The sequence below is a fragment of the Polyodon spathula genome, chromosome 10 (assembly GCF_017654505.1).
Source record: "Polyodon spathula isolate WHYD16114869_AA chromosome 10, ASM1765450v1, whole genome shotgun sequence".
Taxonomy (NCBI): domain Eukaryota; kingdom Metazoa; phylum Chordata; class Actinopteri; order Acipenseriformes; family Polyodontidae; genus Polyodon; species Polyodon spathula.
This window is the reverse complement of record NC_054543.1, coordinates 20543618-20565430: the sequence shown is the minus strand read 5'-3', so window position 1 is coordinate 20565430 and position 21813 is coordinate 20543618. Positions and strand designations below refer to the sequence as shown.

Below are 21813 nucleotides of genomic sequence, written 5' to 3'. Positions count from 1 at the left end.
TTGACGGACACTTATCCAACCAAGCTATATCAGTTTTTATTTTTAATTGATTTTCTACAAATTTCTAAAAAAAAATTTCACTTGGAAGTTGTGGGGTAGGATGTGTAGATAAATGAAAAAAAAAAAAACTGTTTTTATGCATTTTAATTCCAGGGTATTTATGTATTTATTTAAAAATAAATACTTAGCTACATGTAGTCTTAAACCAAAGAAACCACAAGAGGCACAAGAAAAAAAAAAAAAAAAAAAAAAAGATAAATATGATCATTGGCTTTCTTTACCTGACCCATTTTACTTCAAAATAAAGTTGTGTGAGTTTTAAAGATAAATTTGTGTTCACAGAGCCATATGGTCACCTTAAGATAATATAATATATATATATATATATATATATATATATATATATATATATATATATATATATATACGCTCAAAGAGCCATATCCCAACGTTTCGATATCATATCTTTCTCAAGGGGTGTGTGTGTTTTAATCAAAACATTGGAGGTATTTATAGGTTTTTGACGGCATGACATATACTTGTTATTGTTTACATTCAATTCTGAACATGTTACAAATCAGAAGGACCAGTCTTGTGTTTTTCATAAAATTTTGTAACGTTTTTATTTCCCAACTAAATCTATACACAGAATGACACAAGCGTAACTTCACTACACTACATTATGCACGCTCCCATTGGCGTGCAGATCCACAGGGACGCGCATGCCTTGATTTCCTCCAGCTCTCTTCCGGTATTTCTTGTCATGTGACTGGTTAAAGCGACCTGACACTTCACTTAATTTAACAATTAACAATGGCGACAGTGCTGGGTAAAAGACCTATGGACAACCTAAATGGCCCTGATGCTGCGGCTAGACAACATGCCCAGGCAGTCAGCAGGAACTATATTTCGCAGCCAAGACTGAGTATGTATTAAAACTGCTTTTTTGTAACAGCTTTGAGCTCAGCGTTAAGTTAAGCTTATCGCTTTGAATAATATATTTCACAATGCTCTGGTACCTGGTGTCACTTCCCACTACCAGCATAATTTATAAAATCATATTCTTTTATTTGCAGAAGTTTATGGAAACGTTTTGTTTTTCAATTTCAGTCGGAAACACTAGCGAAGTTAAGTAGTATTTGCATACCGCACATACATGTATAAATTATTACACTACGTTAGAACAAAACAGCGGATGTAATTTTAGCTTTATTACTGTACTGTTAAATCTGACAAGCAAAGGCACCTTATCAGTCGTCGTGTCACCACAATTATACAGTTTGAACACCACAGTATTTAATTGCATTGTATGTGTTCCATGTAGTTTTATCATAGTGTAACGCTTTGCATACAACCCACAATGAATGAAAAGGTACGATCATTCTGTCATGGGACTTGTTTATCATTTGCACGTATAATAGTAAGGGTTTCAAAGCCATGTGACACACCGGCGTCCTAAATGAGAACTTGATTATTATGATAACGCGAACAAGCGTTTACTGTTGATACAGCTCCGTTTGTGCCAGCAAGTTACGTTGGAAACAATTTGCTCAAGTTCCCCATTTTGATTTCTGAACCCTGCATGCAAGATGTTAAAATAGCACAGATGGGCTATGACTGATCCACATCATGTGACTAGATCATGTGATTTGTAACAAGAGTTTACAATCTATATTGCTGTTTCATTCATTTCCTATAAGGCCTAGCCAAAAACCCAAGAATGCCTGCAATATGTAGCACATATGTGTGCAAAATAACACATTTTTGCAGGTTTTTTTTTTAGGTGTATTCTGTAAACCATTTAATATGCATATTTCTGTTCCTTAGTGGTGCCTTAGCAATTATAAAGGATAGCAATGGCTGTACCATACATTTCGATTTAATCCAGACCTTTGATAGATGGCTGATTGTAGGTGCCTGAATTCAGTGCCTTCCTATACTTCTTTACTGACATTTTGATTACGGTGTGTATCAGATTTCTGTCCTCTGCTTCCTTTTTGTCAGGTGAAGTTAAACAGTATTAGTGCTACAGCACAGCGTTGTTTTGCACCACAACTAAACATTATTGACATTTATCTACTGAAGGAAAAGTCAGCAGTTATCTTAGTGTAAATCTGAATTTCATGAGCCAGAATTTCTGGGTAAAATCTCTCAACTATAGCATTTGGAAAACCCAGGAATTTTTCAACCAAAATGTAAGTTACAGCACATCATTTGAGCAGTAATAGTATTATTTTGGAATACTTTCTGTGCACTAATATGTTCATATTTTTTATTTAACAGCAACATTTTGTTCATCTGAAATATTGTATTGTCAATCTGACCTATAATTCAATACCCACAATTGGGCAAAAGTTTTAAAATAAGGATAGTGAGTCGTAAGTGCAGTGCATAGGTTAAGGGATTGAGCGATTCAGATACCCAGCCAGACTTGTGATTGGAACAGAAATAAGGATGTGATACCTAATGTTCTCTCTTTTCTTTTTATTAGGTAAAGACTTTCATTTTGAAACTGTTGGTGGCTTACAGTATATATTGCATAACATTACAGTTTACCAGCAATTTCAACAAACTATATTTGTACATATTTATTGCAAGTGTATAATAGAAATGGCTACTATAATAGAGCTGTTAATAGTTTAACCATGGGCAAATGGCTGTAGTATGTACATCGTACTCAGGACTGCTGAGTAGGCGTATTTATTTCAGTATTCAATATTTCTTTTTGGTCTTTTCCAGAATGAAATGTGTTCCACATGTAGTGTTACACATAGTGCATGTTTCAGTATAACAAAGGGAGGGCTTCTCATAATGGTGTTTCCAACTGGTAACAAACATTCCCAGTATTTTAAAGTTTAAAAGTGTTTAATCATGAAGTTTAAATTTTGTCGAATACAAACACCCCTGCAATAATCAAACCTAAGTGTGTATTCGTACATACTGTGCACTAGATATTGGTCATATTGTATATAACAACTTTTCATGTGTCTGAGGGCTTTACTTTTGAAGTCTGGAATTGAAAAACTAAGTTGCAAAGAAAGCCGACCTGTGCTGATTTTATTGATTTCAATGGAGAAAACAGGCCCACTGGTTTCTACAGTTTTCCAGCCAGTTAAAACATGCCTCTACACCATTTACTGTACATATTGGCTTAGGGATTCGGCAGCATTACTCAGCCATTTGAGTACTGTAGAATGTTATTGTTTAGCAATTTTTCTCTTGAACATATCACAATATGCTGTACATGGAATTTGTAAACTAGGTTCAGTCTTAAATTATATATTTGTGTCTTTTTCTGGTTGAAAAGTGCTGTGGCAGGGCCTGCACAGTGGTAAATTAGTGTTGATGTGATTTATATGTGGGAATGGGTTTATTTTGTGTCGTTTTGGTTAGTGGATTTGTTTAATTGAATTATTGTTTACAGATGGGCTCTCAATTGAGACTTGCTGCCTGCTATGCTTGGTAGAGGGGAAGGGCAGCAAGTGATTGACTGCAGGAGACACAGTACAACCGAAGAGCCTGGTTGCACACATTTTAGCCAGGGGATAAGGTACTTCTGTTATTACCCAGTTCTGAGTTGAAACTCTTGGCTAACTGGCAAGGACCCTTTGAGGTTACACGTCAGGTTGGGAAGGTGGACTATGAAATCTGCCAGCAGGAGCGACGGAGAGAGACACATTTACCATATCAACCTCTTAAAGCCTTGGTTGCAACCGTAGGCGTTGCTAGTGGCATACACAGATGATGTCCTGGACCTGGGACCTGATCTTTCTGTCTTGGCGAGAAAAGGGTCGGTACAGATTGCGGAGAATCTGTCACCAGCACAGAAATGTCTGGCTCACGGTCTGGTGGCGGAGGTTTCTGACATGTTCTCTTCCATCCCGGGGCAGACTCGAGTAGCCCATCATCACATTTAATATTGAGCAGGGGGCGGCTAGACCAGCAGCTCCAGACCCCCAGTTGGAAAGGCCAACAAAAATGACGGCCGAGGATCGACCAGAAGCCTACTTAGAGGTGTTTGAGGCCATGGCGACCTCAGCTGGGTGGGCTCCAGCGCAGTGAGCTAGCTACCTGCTGCCTCAGCTCACGGGAGAGGCTCAAGCAGCGACGAGGACACTGTCCCCGGAGCGCATGATGGATTACCCCACGCTGAAGGCGGTCATCCTTAATTGCATGGGGGCCACGCCGAAAAGAAATTCTGGGAGGAGCAGTTTGTGGCAGGGGAGAACCCAAGAGCCATTGCCCACCACCGCCTAAAAGATTATGCCCTAGGTTGGCTGAACCTGGACGTGAACACCAAAGCCAGGTTGGTGGAGATCATCGTGTTGGAGCGCTTCTTGGAGTGTCTAGCCCTGGAACCTCGGCTGTGGGTCCAGTGACAGGCACCTGATACTCTGAACTGGGCGGTCGAGTTAGCGGAGCAGTACCAGGCAGCGGAGCCAACGCCCGCGAGACTGTCTGGGAGGTGTGCGTCTACCGGATTGTCCCCTCAACTGGCCCCGGAGAAGGCGAAGGGCCTGGGTGGAAGGGGTAGTCAAGGATTTGGTCGGGGTGTCGGCGGGAGCTCCCGGCCCGGGAACTGGGGCAGGGTGGGACTATCCACGAGCTGCTGCAGTGTCGGACTGGGGTCTCGGGCGGACATCTTATTGGCGAGCCACTTTTATGGCTCCAGTGTTTCCACCTTTTGCCGAAGCCTTGGGGAGAGAAACCAGCCCACCAAGGTGTTGGACGTGCAGGGAGGTGGGCCACCTCGCCCGGGACTGCCCCGTGATGGAGTGTGACCTCGGTCACTTCAGCACGCGGGTTTTGTTATTCCTGTATCGGTGGATGGTGCAAAAACCCAGGCTCTCCTGGATTCATGGGGATGCACGCTCCTATCCCAAGATCAATGTGAATAGCAGGTGACACAGGTGCAGGTAGGATTATGTCCTCAATTGCCAGTACCGGTAGTTCTGGGATGGGACTGTGAGTAGTTTAAAGATTGGCTGGCTGCCCTGACAGCCCCGTCCTTCTTATTGGCTAAGAAGAAGTAATTGGAGAGATTTTTCCCTTTTGTGATCCTGAATGGTTTTGCCATAAATTTAAACCCCGTAAAACTAAATGGGAGTGCTGGCTCGCTAAGAATGAGGGCTGGCAATGGAGGGGGTCGGAGAAGTTTCAGGTGGGGACAGTTGGTGAAGAGTCTAGGGGGGAGGTCGCGGAGCCAGCGCAGGGGTCTGGCTCGGCTGCCTCTGCTCGGGACCGACCTGACCCCGAGTTGGAAGCCATGGGAGCTGATTTCTTAGCTCGCTCCCGTGACTTCCGACTCGAGTAAGGGCGCGACGATGTGCTGGGCAGGTTCTTTGACCAAGGAGCTGTGGTGTTGTCGGTTGAACCCTTAGGGTTCATCCTAAGGAGGGAGGTATGTAATTAGTGTTGATGTGATTTATATGTGGGAATGGGTTTATTTTTTGTCGTTTTGGGGAGTTGATTTGTGTAATTGAATTATTGTTTACAGACGAGTGCTCGATTGAGACTTGCTGCCTGCTATGCTTGGTTGAGGGGAAGGGCAGCAAGTGATTGGCTGTGCTGGTCCTCCAACGGCAGGTGGGCGGGTCTCGACTGAGTGTCCGTCAGGTTAAAAACATCCGTGGGAGATAGCTCGGGGCTGCTGCAAGGCCTGCCATTTTCACGGCACCTTTGATTTATAGTTTGTTGTACTGTGTTTTATTTTGCATTTTTTGTACAGCTTACTGTATTAGTCCTCTGTGCGTTACCATCACTGGTAACGTCACATGGCCACCTTTATTTTACTTTCGTTTTCTATCTGTTTGTTAATCAAACCTGGGCATCTGTGGAGACTTATCCAATTATGATCTTTCAGTTTTGTATTTAATATATCATTTTTCTCAAACTTTTTTCCCCTTAACAGTGTGGTGTGTAGATAAGTGGAAAAAATCCTCATTTAAGTGCATGAAATACACATATAAAATGTGTATATATATATACATTTTCGGGTTCCGGCCTTATGGACTCGGACAGAGGCAGTGATTGTAGTGTCCCTTCGCCTATGGCTTGCTTGCTTCCTTCCTTCCTTCCTTCCTTCTGCAAGGTTCCCAAGGGGGGTAATGGCACAATGATGGTCAGGGCCCTTCTCTCTGCTGGCCATATCAATGGTGGATACTGGTGGTTCTCTCTCTTCCTCTATAGTCTTACTCATCAGTTCACTTGTCGCCTCCCTCTCCTTGTGTCATTCCCGCCGCTCATATGCTGGCCCACCCCCTCTCGTTTCTCAGATCTGGTTGGAGGAGACCGCTTGGCAGCCTTTCCCCTCTGCCCAATCAGGGTCCTCACCACCTGTCCATCACGGGGGTCCTCTGAGATTCCCACCACCTCTTGGGGTCGTGCCAGCACATTCAGTGTGTGCTGGTAGATGAGTCAATACAGAAGGTTTTAGTTTGATTTCATTTTGCCAAATGAAAGCTCTTTAGCATCATCACGTAACATACATGCCAGAAACGGGAGGACAGAGGCTCTAATAGAAACATTCAGTAGACGGCGCTGTTGTAAAAAAACAAAACAAAACAAAAAAAACCCACATGGCATCCAAACGGGAAAAAAAATGTTATAAAACAAATTGTACAGACCAATTACCAGAATCATGTTCCAAAAGATGTAGCCCAAGGAATACCAGTGACGCATGCACACAACTAAAATATGACTGTGATATACTAGTCACAGGGAGGTGATGCAGTCATGGTTTCAAGCATACCCTCTGGTCTCGAAAGAACATTTTTACAGACGGCAAGCCAGAAACACACAGCTTCAAGATCACAGCTATGTCTCCCCAGTGTGTTGAAATGTGTTTTGGAAATAGTAACAGAGTGGATTCGAAGGAGGAATAATTTATTTTTAAAAGGATTCGTCTGACTATGATTTGAGTTTTAACATCAGAATTGGTGCAATATTTTACCGTCAGTAGTCACAGGTGAAAGAACACGGTAAATAAAAAAACATCGTGTATTGTAAATGGTAAGGTCTGGCATTATATGGAAAATATCTATGTGTTTTCAGTTGTTTATAGTATTGTTAAGTGGCAAAAAAATGTTGTTACTTTAGCCACCGTGGTTAACTAAGTGATCTTAGATGGTATGTAGTTATGGTATAATAAAGATTTGTAACAGTGTTGGTTGTTACAGAGCTGTGTATCAGGCACAACTTGGATGTAGTTTCATCTGTCAACAGGGGGGAATGTGCTAATAAAGTTCAGTGAAGTTTAATCTCGTCTCCGTGTTGCATATATTACACACACCGAACTAAAAAACATGCTGTCACAACCAACACATTGAAGAGTATTGAGAGCTGAAACAAATATGTTAAGCAAACCAATTTCTCAGATAATGAATAATCAACAGTGTTTCACAGGATTATTATTGTTTTTTGGCCATTAAGCAAAATGAAAACACAGCTAGCAGCCTGAATACAGCATCATTTTTCCAGGTAACAATGTAACGGCCTGTTGCACTCAACAGCGCTGACGAGAACCCTATATATATATATATATATATATATATATATATATATATATATATATATATATATATATACATTATATATATATATATAATATATATAATTTAGATGGCTCCGAGACTGAAGGTCGAGCAATTTATAAACTGTCACAGAAACCAGAGATGGAATTGTTTTCCTGTAACTCACTGAAGAGGCCCATCTATTATTTTTTTATTACACATGGATACCCTTGTGATGCTAATATTAAAGAAGATGAGGTTCACCAGTGCAGTTTGGTTTTTCAGTGCTATACAGACGTTCTATGTCATCCGTTTCTCTAGCTTCTCTGGGTGAATGTACCAGCTTTAAATTTGTTTTTATTTATTTATTTATTTATTTAAAACGTATTCTCATTTTGTTGATCAAAGCAAGACATTTTGTGTTTGAATTGAAAATGATGGTTTCAAGGAGTCGAATGGGTCAAAGTTCAAGTATATTTATACACCTTTTTTCCTTACATTAAAATTGTAATGATTTAAAATGTCTTATTTTTGTTAAAGTTCTGATACCACCTTTTGAATGTAAAGATCAATCTCTCCTACTTTCACCTGAAGAAGAGACCTTGAGGTCCCAAACTTGTGATTAATTATCATTTTGTTAGTCCAGTAAAAGGTATTACATCTCCTTCTCTTTGTCTATCATCTCTGGACTTATACGGCTACCATTTCATGTATCTTAAACTATCTTAGAAATATTAGGCAAAAGTTAGAGTAAGTCATTACTAATGGGACTTTTGACCTTATTATCCCCTATTTTTATACTGTAGATCATCTCTTAGTTTATTCACTTTTCTTAACTTTGTCTCTAATTCTTGCTTTGTATCCTCCTTTTTTAAGATTTGTTTTTAATACAGTTCTTTTTTACACCGTCACTTTCTTTTGAGCATATTCACATTCTTCTTAGACCCTTTGGGATTGCCCTTTTAGTGTGTATTGTAAGTGCAGAGGACGTGTAAATACTGGTGCATGTCAATAGGTTTACAGAAGAGGTCAGTCTCAATTGCGCTGCCTTCAAGTTTTATCATGGCACCTAAAAATTCTATTTCTTGTCCATCGAAGGTCCACCTTAATATTACTGTGTATTTAATTTGCCATTTTATGAAACTGTAACAGAGATTCTTCTCCATGTGTTCAAACCGCAAAAATATCATCTACAAACCGAATGTATTCACAAGGTTCTCTTTTAGATTTTGTAAGTAATTGTTCTTCCCATTTCCCTATCTATGTACTGGCAAAATTCCTAATTTAAATCCTATTGCTGTGCCATCTTTTTGTTGGTAATTCTTTTCAAAAAATGTAAAATTCTGAAACTACATTGATCATGTTCAGCACCTCTGCTGTTGGTATTGATTTGTCTAGTCTATCACGTAGTGCTTTTTGACAAGTTTCTGTACGAGGGACACTTGAGTACAAGGATTTTACAAACATGCAAAATAAAAGTGTATTCTTTGGAAGGTTGTGCTTTAGTGATTCAAGTCTTTTTGAAAATTGTTGTATCCTTAACATAGCTTGGTAAATTCTCAACGTGTGACCCAAGTTGTTTTTCTGCTATTATGTGTGTTGGATTGTCAGTCTTGCTGAATATCATTCGCATGGGGTGATTTTCTTTGTGCATTGCTAGGCCTGTTCTTGCATTATGTGGCTGCATGTATTTTTTTAAATTCTTTTGGTTATAATGCCTTTATTTTTTCTTCAGTCCTACTATTTCTCGTTTAACTGCTTCAATCTAACCATTTAATATCTCTTCCAATCCGGAGGAGTCCAAGTGCTTGTACTGTTAACCCTTTGAGTAGTACAAACGTTCCGGTACGTTCGCTGCTCTCTGGTCCCCAGGGTTTTTGCCACTGATCAACACAAAAAAAGTCAAAGTGAAAAATAAAATCTACAAATTGTTCTAAATTAATTACAAATATAAAACAGAAAATAATTGATTGCATAAGTATTCACCCCGTTTGCTATGACACACCTAAGTAAGCTCTGGCGTAACCAATTGTCTTTAGAAGTCACATAAATAGTTGAATGGAGTTGAATACAATGAAGGTGTTTCACATGGTTTCAGGTTAAATACACCTGTCTCTGGGAGGTCCCTCAGTTGGTTAGTACATTTCCTAAGAAAAACTACATCATGAAGACGAAGGAACGTTCAAAGCAAATCCAGAATAAGGTTATTCAAAAGCACCAATCAGGGGTAGGATATAAGAACATTTCCAAGGCATTGAATATCCCCCAGAGCACAGTAAAGTCCATTATTAAGAAATGGAGAGAATATGGCACAACTGTTTATCTGTCTAGAACAGGCTGTTCTCAAATACGAAGTATCCGGGGGTAGAAGGGCACTAGTCAGGGAAGCCACCAAGAGGCCTATGGCAACTCTAAAGGAGTTACAGTTTTCCACGGCTGAGCTGGGAGACACTGTGCATATGGCAACAATAGCCTGGGTGCTTCACAAAACTGGCCTTTATGGGAGAGTGGCAAAAAGAAAGCCATTGTTGAAAAAAAACTCGCATCAAATCTTGGCTAGAGTTTGTCAGAAGGCATGTGGGAGACTTTGAGACCAAGTGTAAGAAGATTCTATGGTCTGATGCTTTTTGGCCTCAATGCTAAGTGCTATGTTTGGCACAAGCCTAACACCGCACATCATCCTGAGAACACCACCCCTACCGTGAAGCATGGTGGTGGCAGCATCATGCTATGGGGATGCTTCTCTGCGTCAGGGTCTGGAAAGCTCGTGAAGACAGAGGGAAAAATGGATGCAGCAAAGTAAAGAGAAATCTTGGAGTAAAACCTGCTGAAGTCTGCAAGAGATCTGGGACTTGGGAGAAGATTCATCTTCCAGCAGGACAATGACCCCAAACATACAGCCAAAGCCACACTGGAGTGGCTTAAAAAACAAAAAGGTCAATGTCCAGGAGTGGCCCAGTCAAAGCCCGGACCTCAATCCAATTGAGAATATGTGGAAAGAGTTGAAAATTGCTGCTCACCAAAGGTCCCCATCCAACTTGACGTAGCCTGAGCAATTTTGCAAAGAAGAATGGGCAAAAATTGCAGTGTCCAGATGTGCAAAGCTGGTAGAGACTTATCCAAATAGACTCATGGCTGTAATTTCTGCCAAAGGTGCCTCTACCAAATATTGGCTCAAGGGGGTGAATACTTATGCAATCAATTATTTTCTGTTTTGTATTTGTAATAAATTTATTACAATTTGTAGATTTAATTTTTCACTTTGACATTATGGACTTATTTTGTGTTGATCAGTGGCAAAAATTCATGTGCATTCATAAGTGAATTAAATCCATTTTGATTCCATGTTGTAACACAATAAAATGTGGAAAAGTTCAAGGGGGGGTGAATACTTTTTGAGAGCCACTGTAAACTAAGAATATTTATTATCAACATCAAGTGACAGTGAAGAGGCGGTGCCAAGATCTGTGCGTTGCTCCATACTTCAAGGAGAATCATACGCTGAAGCATTAGACTTGCTCCCTCTGCCCAACAACCTGTTTACCCGGATGTGATTTATTCCCCCCTCTCTCTCTCTCTCTCTCTCTCTCTCTCTCTAGTTCAGCCTTTTTTTTTTGTTAGGATGTGGTGTTGTGGTTGTACCACCCTGTTGTTTATTGACTTACAGTGTTATTTTTTTAGTCAAAACCTTTCCTTATGACTAAATAAAAAATATGTATTGGTTTTATTTATTTGCAGTAAAAACGATTTGTCAATATTCATTACAAACAAACATATAGCTTGCAGCTGGTTTGTACGCTGTACTTGTAACAATCAAGCACATGCAGTAAGGAAAAAAAAAAAAAACCTCACTCCCAGCAGGACCGGCAGTGCATTTTAGAACTCACTACTCAAAGGATTAACCTTAATCCCATACTCATAATTACCCTCTGAATCTGAGATATTTTCATTGAAAAAATATTCTGCTAATCTCATGCGTCCCTGGCCAGTTTCTTTTATTGATCTATTTTTTAGTCTGTATAAACTTGTCCTTTACTCACTACTGCTTTTTGGGATGTGGTTAAAGTTTTACTTGATAAATTAAATACAATGTCTTCAGTCTTATCTTTAGTGTACTTGGTATCATTTCTTTTGGTTCTTTTTCTATTTTGAATTTTCTGTCCTATTCATGCTTAATTCTCTATTTTGTATTTTATTATTTTACAGGTTTTGTTTTTTTTGCCTCCTGGTTTTCATTGTCTTATATATATTGGTTTTCACCCATTTCTTCACAAATGTATCAGGCATGTCACAGGTCTCTGGATTATCCCTCTGCTCAGTGACATCAGAAGGGCTTATGTCCGGTTCTTCAGTGTGAAAGTCGCACATACTTGACAATTTGGTAATTTAAGTGTCTATAGTAAATGTGTAACGGACCATGATAAGTGGTATGGGATTGGCTGTGAAGGAATTACAGAACAAAAGTTTTGCACTCCAGTTGAAAATAAGGGTAGATAAAGCTGACTTATTTTTCCAGGTACAGTATCTGTTATGTTTCCACAAAGAACAAAGAAAACAGTTTTTAAGGCTGCTGTTTTATCCAGAACTTCAAAGCAATCAATCAGAGTTCCGTGCACACTGAAGAAGGCATTAACGTTTGTCTACTTGACTTGCTGTAGTTTCTTATAATTGTATGTAAGGACATTCTTTTACACAAGATAAGGAGGAGGCCAGTAATGGAAGCACCAATGTACACATTTAGATATAGAACCACATGGTATCCAATTGTGATAAAACTTGGTTAGGCCATTTATTGAGCACATATTATTCAGAATCTGTTAACATAAAGGAGGTTGTCTGTCCATTGTTAGGTATGTCACACTAACATTTCATATACTGTAAAATTGGAACTCGATATTCATGCATGCATATAAAAAGGCTTGCAAATATTTATGGCTTTACAGTATCTGGAGAACTAGATAAATTTGTTTACTGTGTAAACTTAGGAAGCCATGTCTCAAGACCAGCATCATGTCTTAACCAAAAGATGATCAAGTATGTAATTGATCTTGACTATTTACAGTATGTCATATTATTAAAACCATTTTGGTTACAACATGGCACGCCATATTTTTCTCCAATTACTCCTGATAGATTATTTGATACGAAAATGATGGGCAATATCTGATGATGAATAAAATTGTAGGGCTGTGTCCGAAGGTTCAAAGGTTCGTTCGCTAGCCAGGAATTTGAAGATTCTTTTAAAACTTCGAAGGCTCGTCAGATGACATTGACACACTAATATGGTGTGTTTTTTTCTTTAGGTTTTTTCTTCCTGTTAACAGAGTCTGTTTGTTTGACAATGTGTGAATATAAATCGCACATTAAATGTCACTCGCATGCAAAATTTGATCTTTTGATTTGTCTAATGCATATTACCTAAACAAAAGTTATTAAAAGCCACTATCAAATCATTGTACGTATTGCAACTCTACATTGCACCGCTGGCGTGTATGGAGTAGGGCGTATTGCGACATCACCGCGCATCAAAGACCGCATAGACATCACCGGGGAGGCCATTATCGCACTGGCCACTACAGCGACCTGCCCATAACAGCGCTACGACATCACCGCGACGGACACTACACAGCCAGACATTACAGCGACTGCCCATAACAGCGCTATGACATCACCGCGGCTAACTGCAATTCAGTTCCCATGAGACTGCGAAGTTCACAAACGCATCACTTACCAGGAACTTACCTGCTGGAAGGTGAACCTCTGTCCCAGTCTCAAATCTCTGGAAGACTGAAATAGGTTTCCCTCAAGAATTTCCCTGTATTTAGCGCCACCCACCATTCCTTCAAATCTGACCAGTTTCCCAGTCCCTGCCGATGAAAAACATCCCCACAGCATGATGCTGCCACCACCATGCTTCACTGTGGGGATGGTGTTCTCGGGGTGATGAGAGGTGTTGGGTTTGCGTCAGACATAGCGTTTTCCTTGATGGCCAGAAAGCTCAATTATAGTCTCATCTGACCAGAGTACCTTCTTCCATATGTTTGGGGAGTCTCCCACATGCCTTTTGGCAAACACCAAACGTGTTTGCTTATTTTTTTCTTTAAGCAATGTTTTTTTTCTGGCCATTCTTCCATAGAGCCCAGCTCTGTGGAGTGTACGGCTTAAAGTGCTCCTATGGACAGATACTCCAATCTCCGCTGTGGAGCTTTGCAGCTCTTTCAGGGTTATCTTTGGTCTCTTTGTTGCCTCGCTGATTAATGCCCTCCTTTCCTGGTCCGTGAGTTTTGGTGGGCAGCCCTTTCTTGCCAGGTTTGTTGTGGTGCCATATTCTTTCCATTTTTTAATAATGGCTTTAATGGTGCTCCGTGGGATGTTCAAAGTTTCGGATATTTTTTTATAACCCAACCCTGATCTGTACTTCTCCACAACTTTGTCCCTGACCTGTTTGGAGAGCTCCTTGGTCTTCATGGTGCCACTTGCTTGGTGGTGCCCCTTGCTTAGTGGTGTTGCAGACTCTGGGGCCTTTCAGAACAGGTGTATATATACTGAGATCATGTGACAGATCATGTAACACTTAGATTGCACACAGGTGGACTTTATTTAACTAATTATGTGACTTCTGAAGGTAATTGGTTGCTCCAGATCTTATTTAGAGGCTTAATAGCAAAGGGGGTGAATACATATGCACGCACCACTTTTCCGTTATTTATTTTTTAGAATTTTTTGAAACAAGTCATTTTTTTTTCATTTCGCTTCACCAATTTGGACTATTTTGTGTATGTCCATTATATGAAACCCAAATAAAAATCAATTTTAATTCCAGGTTGTAAGGCAACAAAATAGGAAAAATGCCAAGGGGGGTCAATACTTTCGCAAGCCACTGTAGCTTTGGGTCACTGTCATGCTGAAAGGTGAACTTCCATCCCAGTTTTAGCTTTCTTACAGAGGGCAGCAGGTTTTCCTCAAGGACTTTGCTCCATTAATTTTCCCTTCTAACCTGACAAGTGCCCCAGTCCCTGCCGATGAGAAGCATCCCCATAACATGATGCTGCCACCACCATGCTTCACGGTAGGGATGGTGTTCTTTGGGTGATGCACCATGTACAGAATGTTTGCGCCAAACATAACACTTTGCATTTAGGCCAAAAAGTTCATTTTAGTTTCGTCAGACCACAAAACTTTTTGCCACATGGCTACAGAATCTCCTTTTTTTTTTTTTTTTTTTTTTTTTTGCATACTTCAAACAGGATTCAAAATGGGCTTTCATGAGTAATTGCTTCTTTCTTGCCACCCTACCATACAGGCCAGATTTATGGAGTGCTTGGGATGTTGTCACATGCACGCTTTGACCAGTCTTGGCCATAAAAGTCTGAAGCTCTTGCAAAGTTGCCATTGGCCTCTTGGTAGCCTCTCTGTTCAGTCTCCTTCTTGCTCGGTCATCCAGTTTGGAGGGATGGCCTGATCTAGGTAGGGTCTCGGTGGTGCCATACGCCTTCCATTTCTTAATAATTGTCTTGACTATGATTCAAGGGATATTCAAGACCTTTGATATTTTTTTTATACCATTCCCCTAATCTGTGCCTTTCAATAACTTTGTCCTGGAGTTCTTTTGAAAGCACCTTGGTGCTCATGGTTGAGGCTTTGCTTTGAAATGCACCTACAGGAACTGCTGAATTTCTCCTGAAATCATATGAATTACTACAATTTAACACAGGTGGAGGCTACGTGGTGTGTGATTTTGAAGGTGATTGGTTACACCTGAGCTAATTTGGGATTGTTATAACAAGGGGGCTGGGCACTTATCCAACCAAGCTATTTCAGTTTTTATTTTTAAATTCATTTTCTACAAATTTTGACAATATTTTTCTCACTTGTAAGTTGTGGGATAGAATGTGTAGATAAATAAAAAAAAAAAAAAAAAAAAAAAACTATATACCACAACAGGTGAACATTTTGAAAGGGGGTGTAGACTTTCTGTAGGCACTGTATGTAGTACATTCCTATTAACACCCCTATTTGTAGTAATTATATTTAGATGCTACATTCCTAAGCTCCCCCTATTCTGTTTTCGAATATAAAAAAGCCCGAGAATAACAAACTGTCAGTTCAGTGTGTTAGTTACTTACTCCTTTTTTTTGTGTGTTGTGCTCTTGTAGCCCTGAATAAATATATTTTCAATGAAATCACTATTTAACGTGTAACTGAAGCATACATTGGGATACCTTTGACGAACAACTGTGGATGTCGGTCAACTGCATATACGATGAGCCTTCGAGGGTGGAAGACGCACTCAAAGAATATGAATGCAATAATAATAATAATAATAATAATAATAATAATAAAACAAAGCTTCTGCTCGGATCTCAGGATCTCAGATACAGGTATTCCGAGGAGAGCTGCAAGTTCGAAGAGCCTGGTCGAGTCTACGTTTTTTAATGTCCCTGTCGGAAGAATCAGCAACGGATGTTGCGACGTTCAGAGTGCGACCAGGGACCTGCCTTAAATATGTCTGATGTATTTCTAAAGGTCTTTTAAATGGACCATCGCCTGTATTTATACAGACTACAGTCCAGAAGACCCTAATAATTATCTGGGATAATAATACTATAATAATAATAATAATAATAATAATAATAATAATAATAATAATAATAATAATAATAAAAAAAAACTACGTGCCCAGAAGGTGTATAAAGGGGAATTATCTGACTACAACATTTTAATTTCAACAACAAAAGCATTATGCTAGAAAGAAAACCATGGGTTCAACAGGGATATGACAGGGCAGAGAAGCAAGGTAAACAATATAAGTGTAAACTATTTTGTTTAAAAAAACAAGTCTGAACAAAATATATAATTAAATAAATAAATAAATAAATCTAAACACGTCATGTCCTTGTATTAGTCTCCAATCCCGGATATCCTGTGGAGGAGTAATCATATACAAATATGTATGTTAGAACATGTGCTGAGTATCATTCTGCAACAACTGAAAAACCAAAAAAATTGATATGCAGTCCTACATAAAAAATGCTTGTGGAAACACGCTTTTATTGCATTGAGGTTTTAATTAACGTATTTACTAGTCTAGTTATGATGGAGCTCTATGGGAACAGTGAAAAAAAATATAGTCTTCTGCAATCAGAAAATCTGTGGTGAACCCTGCTCTGAGTGCGTTGTGTGACCAAGTTCCTGATAAGTGTTGCTTGTCTGAACTTCGCAGAGTCTTCTGGGAATTTGAGTTTGGCACGGTGATGTCGTAGAGCTGTTATGGGCAGTTAACGGTCGGCACTGTAATGTCTGTCGTGGTGGTGTCGCAGGGTATAGTATAGTATCCAAAGCAGTGGGCGGGTAGTTCTAGTAGCTGTATTGCTTCAGTAAAATATGTGCTCAGTACAAGACAGTGTAAGAAAAGTGCAATGGTAGAATATGTTTGAAGCATACAAAATATGCACTAACTCCGCCCGCCCCGCTCCAGCTCGGGCTATCCAGAGGCAAACCTTTAATTTCTTCATTCTCCGTCTCGACAGCAAAGCATTGTATAGTGTAAGCTGTATTGAAAGAAATGTCTCCCAAACCCCTCTGCTGTTTGGGATTTTTTTGTTAAATGCCCAGACGACGAGAAAAAAAATTGAATGCATAATGTGCAAGTGACTCGTATCATGGAGGTATAACCAATCTCTGGGGTCACTTGACAAGCGTAAGTTTTGTTGTTGTTGTTGTTGTTGTTGTTATTGTTATCAGTATATTTTTAGTAGTAGTAAAGAGTGACTGATAACCTGCTTGGAACGATGACTGTTAAAATAAATACATCTTTATTTTTATATAGCGCATTTCATAGTCGACCACCATCACAAAGCACTTTACAAGATACGACTCTAGGATGTGTGAACTATGCAGAGTCACTTAAAGAACGTCTCACTTGAAAGACAGAGCACAAGGAGGTTAAGTGACTTGCGCAGGGTCACACAATGAATCAGTGGCTGAGCTGGGAGTTGAACCGCGGATCTCCTGGTTACAAGCTAGTTTCTTTTACTTACTGTACCACACAGCCTGCCTAATTCTGCTGCAGTTGGTGCTGCTGCAATGCAAGCTTGCTGTTTATCGCAAGCAGCCTCAATTATGTGTAAATAAACAATGTGTATTTTTGTTTAAATTATAAAAACATGATTACTGTTCTATATAATGTATTTTCTGTATGTCACTGCCCTATTAGCAAAATAAATTGCAGATTTCGGATAGCAGTTTGACAATGGTTTCTCTCAGGTGTGAATCTTTTATCTTCTACACCTGCCATGCTAAAAGTGTTCAAATCGTAAGTTGATTAAATCAATTGTGAAATTGCATTGCTATCACAGGTGTGAAGGAGCACACGGGAGCCACACATTTCAAACAATGAACAGCCTGTTTCTGAGAAGGGTGTATTAGAATTAGTTAAGAAAAAAGGGTTAATATTCTTACAGATGCATTTCAATTGGAAAAATGGGTTACTGGAATGAGGTAAAAATCTGATAAAATTTCGTGTTCCTTCTAATTTAAGATCTTTTATTTACTCTCTTGAGTTTTGAGACTGTGCTTGGAGTGTACTTGGTCACCAGTTTGCACCCTGTAACACAGACAAGTTAAAGATAATGCCATAATAAATAGTGCCGGGATGAAGATTCTTTTAAAATTTATTTTCAGGTATTCATTAATTACTAATAAGCAGGAAAGCAAAGATTATAATTCATACCGTATTGCAGTAAGAAAAAAAAAATCTCCTGGGAGTACATTACTGTAAACCTGATGGTACCCTATCAAATTACCTGTTTTAAGCAAAGTTAATTTTCTTAAATTTTTTAATATGAACGAATACGAACATGGTCTTTATTTGTTTGAGTATGCAGTAACATAATTGTATAGATACATACAGATAAAAATACCGTGTTTGCTTGGGTGTGGCTGGTCACTACGTGCTGCCACATTCATATTCAGCTCAATGAGAGTCTGTGGTACACAACCGTTATCCTGATGTGTCATCCTAATTTGGCATGAATACAGAAGTCAAATAACATTGACGCCCTGTGTTATTCATCATGCAGCTCTTCAGTCAGGATCTTGTCCGTTTTCTCAAACATTTCCAGTTGGCATGTGTAGTGAACCTCTTCTATTTCGTTGTCTTTAAGTGGTATTGCCGTGTTCCTCTAGTCATCATTGCTGGGTCGATTGTTCATTATTGCCAATGTCATACACGTAATTAAAATAACTCCAATATGACCCACCCTTACTAATAGACATGTCTTACGAGTGGTTATATGTATATTATAGAATTGATGGTGTAAAAGAGGGCTAGATTCGCAGTTATTTGTCATTGGCGCAGTTTATTTCTCGAAATGAAACGACTATAGATGACTTATGAACCCCAAAGTTGAGTTTCTTTTTGTTTTGTTTTTGGTGGGTGTGCAAGCATTCATATGGAAATGGGTAGTAACATTTAATGTACCCTGTTTAAGAATAACTATCTTGGTCAGTCTGTTTACACCACAATACAAAATATACATTATAATCATGGTGTTATTTGGAAATATGAAATCACCACTGACTTGACAAACACGCTAGCACTGTGCCCATACCAATGTCAATAACTACAGATCACTTATGGGTGACTTTTTGTTGGGGGAATGTAAGTTTACTGACAAAAAAATTGACTTGGAAAATAAAATGTATTTTGACTGTCCAATCAAAGCTTTTGGTTTAAAATGTTATAAATAATCATCCTTGGCTATGTTGCTTCCCGTTTTTTAAATAATGTTTTATAAATGTTTTATAACCAGTGCTTGGGGAAATGCAAGCCACCAATCACATTTACAATTTAGATGAAAATATTTTACTTTGTGTGCCCTGGAGCTGTTCATTCCATAAATGTGTTCACGACCCATAATTTAAGAACAGCTGCCGTGTGTGTGTGTGCGTGTGCGTGTGCATATGTTTGCCAGGGGTACCTGAAAAGGAACACATAGTAATTTCGATGTAAGCTGGGAGAGTCCTAAATTTAAAAAAAAAATGCCTGTAGCACAGGGTGTTACAATGGCCTCGGCAGATAATGGGTTAGGGTCATGTGACTTTTCAGGTGGATACACACTCACTTGTTGCCTTGTTTTTGTTTGTAAAGCACACCCCATTGTATGTGATCTTTATTACAATGGTACATAATTTCTTATATGCCACTAGATTATGTCTGACGGAAAATGACTTTGACGAGTAAGGGGAATACATTCAGGACATGCCAATACAACTCTTGCCTGTATAAACTAAATCCCCCTCTGGCTATTGTAGTTTATCACAGACAAAGCTAGGTGTCAATTCTCCAATTAAATAATAATAAACAGATCCTAATGAACGAAATGAGAAATTGTTAACAATTTCTCAAGATTATCACACTGTGATGAAGTTATTGAAAGATTTACATATCACCCAAATATTTTCTTGTGGGTTCTGTGTGAGATGGTTAGAGAGGGAGTGTTAATATGAAAATAGAGATAACGGAATTCTCTTGTCTGCGACTGTGCAATTAAATCGTTAAAATAAATATAACATGGTAATAAATGAAAACATTAAAATATGGAACATGAACCAAAGTAAGAATATATTTCATAATAACGAGAAATGCCCTGTGTTTAAATGCGTGTATGCATGAACAATAATAATTTAATAATGTTTATTAATAATAATAATAATAATAATAATAATTCATTATAACAATATGTGAGCATTGCAATTAGTATTCTAAGCTGTGTCCCTTTCTAAGAAGCCTCCCTTTATATTGTGTGCAGTGAATGTGTGACATCCTTCACTGTTAATACAGCTTTGTAAGATTTATTCAGTGTTAGAATGATGATGTTCCCCTTTTCAGCCCAGAAATTAAAATGTGTTGGAATGCTCGATGCCTCTTTTCACACTCCCCTGAATGGGTTCTTTAGTATTTCACACCAAGGTTTCCTTCAGGGTGCTAGGTCAGGCTACCAAAACAGCTTCTAGTAGGGGATTAGGACCAATTAACATCTTTGTGCACAAAAGACACTAGCAGCTGAACAGGTGGCCAGATGACCCCACTAGAGCTGCCTGCCTAACAAGGGATTCTGTACTTGAGCTCAAGTGGTCAGGGAGGGTGGAGAAAGTTTTTCATGAAAATTGAAAATGTTGCTACTTGATGTAGTGTGAGGTATGGCTGTTTATGTAGAGCAAGTCTTACAAAAGTGTCTTGAGGCACCTTAAGGTTTTTAAAAAAAAAAAAAAAAACAAACAAACAAAAAAAAAACAACTGGATGAGCTACAATACAAAGATGGTACTGAATTGCCAAGAGTTGAAGTTACTATACCAGTTTCAGCGTTTTGGAATGCAGTCAGAATCACGCTGTACAGTATGTTTAATTATCCCTCAGAACAGAGTGGTAAACAGCTGCAATGAGCAGGCAATGTGTTGGCCATTCAGCTCAGTTCCGTGTTAATTGCTGCCAGACTCATTAACCTACATTTCACAAACTGTACTGCGGATGAAAATATAAACATGTTTTCTGTCCAAAAAAAAAAAAAAAAAAAAAGAGGAGTTGTACAATAGCCATTGAGTTTTTATTAAATCCTAAAACTTCCAGCAGCGATATAGTATTTTGAGGGGTTGTGTTAAAATGTGCATGTTCTCCTTGCTTTCTTCCTTATCATATTATAAGCTGAGAGGAAATCAGTGCATCATATTTCTTACACTGGTAAAACTATAAGCAGCTCAGAGCACTGAAACATTTTGATACTATTACCAATGTACAAATGAATTATGAACGACTAAACTTTTTTATCCAAAAGGACTATACTGGTTTGTATATTGTGCTTGTATAACTTTAGGATACTGTTTGTTTATATTTGACAGTTAATACATTATTTGTTTCACATGACATGTTCCACAGAACACAAAACAACTTTTTAGACTATATAGATTACAATGCAATTTAACATTTTCAAATTTAGATTTGCACAGAAGGATTAAACTAAAATCCGGTTGGTCTTCTCTGCTGGCCTGAAACTAAACTTAAGGGTGCATTTTTTTTTTTTTTTTGCTTTTCTGTTGTTGCTCTGAACCTTATAGATGTTGAAGAATGGGGAGTTCTATAGAGGGTGAAGGCTACACTGTTATATTTTGTCCAATTTTTTTTTTTTTTTCACACTTGAGCGGGTAGTCTTTCTGTCCTGGCCTTACACTTATTAGGGTATGAAATGCAGGTGTGTGTGGGAAACAGCAATTGTGCATTGACAGGCTATTTTGTTGGCCACT

The 21813-nt window shown here is 38.9% G+C and overlaps 1 protein-coding gene across 1 annotated transcript in view; it reads left to right on the top strand.

Annotated features, from left to right (window-relative positions):
* The first annotated feature begins 756 nt into the window (after positions 1-756).
* LOC121321915 (V-type proton ATPase subunit B, brain isoform-like) overlaps positions 757-21813 on the top strand; it is a 91692-nt gene continuing 70635 nt past the window's right edge. Inside the window, exon 1 of the mRNA XM_041261305.1 lies at positions 757-925. Coding sequence (XP_041117239.1) covers positions 814-925 — 112 coding nt within the window. The 5' untranslated portion in view covers positions 757-813. The remainder of the gene's footprint in view (positions 926-21813) is intronic.